We start from the raw sequence: 3,390 nt of genomic DNA on the forward strand, positions 1-3,390 counted from the left end.
TGTTGAGGGAGACAAATAGGCCTTTAAGAGGTTTATATGGACTAATTGAGTAGACATACGCTTATCTGGAGTGGCGATTATATAGTTGGTTGGCGAGATACGTTGAGTGATGGTATAAGGTCCCTGGTATTTCTCTCGTAGGGGAGAGCCTGCAATCGGATGGTATAGCAGCACTGCATCTCCTACTTTGAAACTTCTGGTTTTAGCCTTTTTATCATAGTTAATCTTCATCTTCTCTTGAGCTGTTATCAAGTTAGTTTTGGCAATGGAGTGAAGATCTGAAAGTTTCCTGTTGAGTTCTGAAATATATTGTGAAAGAGGTACCTCATTATCTCCCAACTTCAGGATGAGTTCTTTGACTGAACTGAGGATAGTTCGTGGCCGTCGACCGAAGAGTAGTTCAAAAGGTGACATACCAGTAGACTGATTTCGAACTCCTCGTATGACGTACATGATCAGTTCCAAATCGCAATCCCACTCGTTACCTGAACTATGGATGTATTTCCGGAGAAGATTTTTAATGGTCTGGTGAGTGCGTTCTAATGCTCCATTGGTCTGTGGATGGTAAGCTGAGGATGAGACTTGGGTTATATGGTAATCTTTCATAGCTGTTTTAAAAGCATGACTCATGAAATTGGTTCCTTGATCACATTGTAGTTCAGTTGGAAATCCTACAACAGTAAATATGGACACTAGTGACTTTAGGATGTTCTTGGCTGAAATGTTTCTTAAAGGTACTGCAAATGGATAACGGGTAGTTGGGCATAAGGCCGTAAGCAAGTATTCATGTCCCCTTTTTGTCTTTGGCAAAGGGCCTACACAATCTACTATGATCTTACTGAAAGGTTCTTTAGGCACAAGTATAGGTTTTAAGGGTGCAACTGGTACTTTTACATTAGGACTACTTACTTTTTGACATGTTGTACATGTTTTTACGTACTCTTTAATGTCATTCTTCATGTTTGGCCAATAAAAGTCTTGACTGATGCGTTCATATGTTTTAGTGATACCAAGATGAGAGTCAGCAGAGTGAGACAATTCTAGGATCAGAGGTCTTATATCCTTAGGAACAACTACCTGGAATAGATCCTTCCAGGTTTCTAGATAACTGTTCTTGCTGGACCTGAATTTTCTCATTAGTACATCATTATTAATATAAAAATAAGAACACTTGTTGGTATCCTTTGGTTTCACTTGGTTGAAACACTGCTGTAGAGTGACATCTTTCCTTTGTTGATAGCTAAAGGAATCAGGCTGGATCTTATATGTACTCATCAACTCGTTGAAATCCATAGGTTCAGAGACTGGCAACGGGTTTGATGATGATTCAGTAGGGGTGTCCTTTTTACTGCTTCGTGTCACTGCTAAGCATTCCTCCTGTACAACATCACCTGGAGATACTGCTATTAAGTTTGTTAAGACAATAGAGTTAGCTATGTCATTACCCAGGATTACATCTACATTCTTGCATGGTAACAGTTCTGGATTTACAGCTACTTCAGTAGTTCCAGAGAAATAAGGACAATGAAGGTTTACATTAATGAGAGGCAACATAGACTTACTGGTTAGGTCATTAACTGCAACATAACTGTGAGTTGCACCTTTAGGTCGTATTACTTTAGGAGAGACGATCGTTTGAGAGGATCCAGTGTCTGAGTATGGTTACAGGTTTACCATTTATTTTGCCTGAGCAAGTGAAGGGTGCAAACGCTTGGGACTCGTGTGATGCACAATGGAAGGTCTTTTTCTTCTCCACCTTAGGTTTTGGTTCCTGTTTGGGCAGATTCATTTGCTTAGGAGAGAATTGAGGGGGATTAGGTTTTCTCTTTAAGTATGAAGCTGCACAATGTGGATCAGGACATTCTGAAATATGATGTCCTTGTTTGCAGTATGTACAAGTTTCCTTAGGTCTAGTTTCTCTATATGGGGTTTTACCTACTTTATGAATAAGAGCATAGTCATCTGCCTTTAAAGCGGCCTTCTTAGGGTCAGATTCATTCTGCTCTCTTAGATACACATTAATGCTACCTGGTATTTTCCTTAAGAACTCTTCCATTACTATTAAATCTTTCAACTGCTCGAAAGTTTTGACATCTACTTTGTCTACCCACTTCTGAAACTGTTTAATCTTTCCATTCATAAATTCTAAAAAGGTTTGCTGAACTTGCTTCTGACTATTGCGAAATATTTGCCTATAACCTTCCGCAGTAATAGAATAAGCATCAAGGATTGCCTTTTTAATTATGAAATAATCATGTTCCTCTAACATAGTGGCACATACAGATAATGCTTTACCTTTAAATGAGTTCCGGATGATCAAATACCATTTGTCCTGAGGCCAATTGAGATTCTTGGCTGTGTCTTCGAACACAGAAAAGTAGTTATCAGGTTCCCGTTCTTCAAATGTGGGCAGCAATTTCTGCACCTTGCCCACATCAAAGGGTTCGGGAATTAGCTTACCTTCTTCCTTTTCTTTCAGTCTTATAAATGCCAGATCCCGTTCTGTAACTGTGGCCGCTTCTCTCTCAATCTGCAGCCTAACACGGAGAGCTTTGTTTTTCTGTTCACTTTCTTTTTCTTGTTGCTCCAAAGCAGTTTCCACCTTGATACGTTCTAGGGAAGCAGCGGCAGCAGCCGTGCGCTCAGCAGCAGCGGCTTTCCTCTCTTCTAACTCAGCGGCGGCAGTTGCGGCTCGTTCAGCAGCAGCGGCTCTTTCTCGTTCTGTGGCAGCTTTCTCTCGTTCTACCAGAGTTGCGGCAGTTGCGGCTCTTTCAGCAGCAGCGGCTTTCCTTTCTTCTACCTCAGCGGCGGCAGTTGCGGCTCGTTCAGCAGCAGCTGCTTTCCTTTCTTCTACCTCAGCGGCGGCAGTTGCAGCAGTTGCCGCTGCAGTTGCGGCTTGCATCTTCATCTTTTCCAACTCCAGCTGTAGACTTAGTTTATCCAAGTCACCATTTGGATTGGTAACGGTTAGAGCTCGTACGTCAGCCAGTTCTTCTTCTGGAACAATATCTTCATCTACAAGGAAGTTCAAAATATGACTGAGAATTACACATTTTACGGCAGTTGCGGGAACCTGTACATCATAATGGCGAGCTAGATTCTTTAGGTCAGTTTTTGTGGCAACTGTGAGAGATTCCACATGATCCCGTGGTGATACAATAAATTGTTGCAAATTGAAAGGCATTTTGAATGTCGCCCGTCGCGCAAGATAAGTACAAACTAAAATAAATATCCAAACTTTATAAGAATAAGTACAAGATCATACGATCGCAAAATAACAATCTTTCGATCACAGAAATACAAAACAGCAATCAAGATCGAGAGATCACAAAATTACAAAATTATTTGATTAAATCACATTACACAAAAATAGCTTAAATACAAAATTGA

The 3,390-nt window shown here is 40.6% G+C and overlaps 1 protein-coding gene across 1 annotated transcript in view; it reads right to left on the reverse strand.

Moving 5' to 3' along the window:
- LOC137627391 (uncharacterized) overlaps positions 1 to 1,554 on the reverse strand; it is a 3,244-nt gene extending 1,690 nt beyond the window's left edge. The window contains exons 1-2 of the mRNA XM_068358475.1: positions 910 to 1,554; positions 1 to 555 (exon numbers count right to left, since the gene is read on the reverse strand). The exon at positions 1 to 555 is cut by the window's left edge and continues 1,690 nt beyond it. Of these exons, the coding sequence (XP_068214576.1) occupies positions 1 to 555; positions 910 to 1,554 (1,200 nt within the window). The remainder of the gene's footprint in view (positions 556 to 909) is intronic.
- Between the last annotated feature and the right edge of the window lie 1,836 nt (positions 1,555 to 3,390).

The sequence above is a fragment of the Palaemon carinicauda genome, chromosome 35, assembly GCF_036898095.1.
Source record: "Palaemon carinicauda isolate YSFRI2023 chromosome 35, ASM3689809v2, whole genome shotgun sequence".
NCBI lineage: Eukaryota > Metazoa > Arthropoda > Malacostraca > Decapoda > Palaemonidae > Palaemon > Palaemon carinicauda.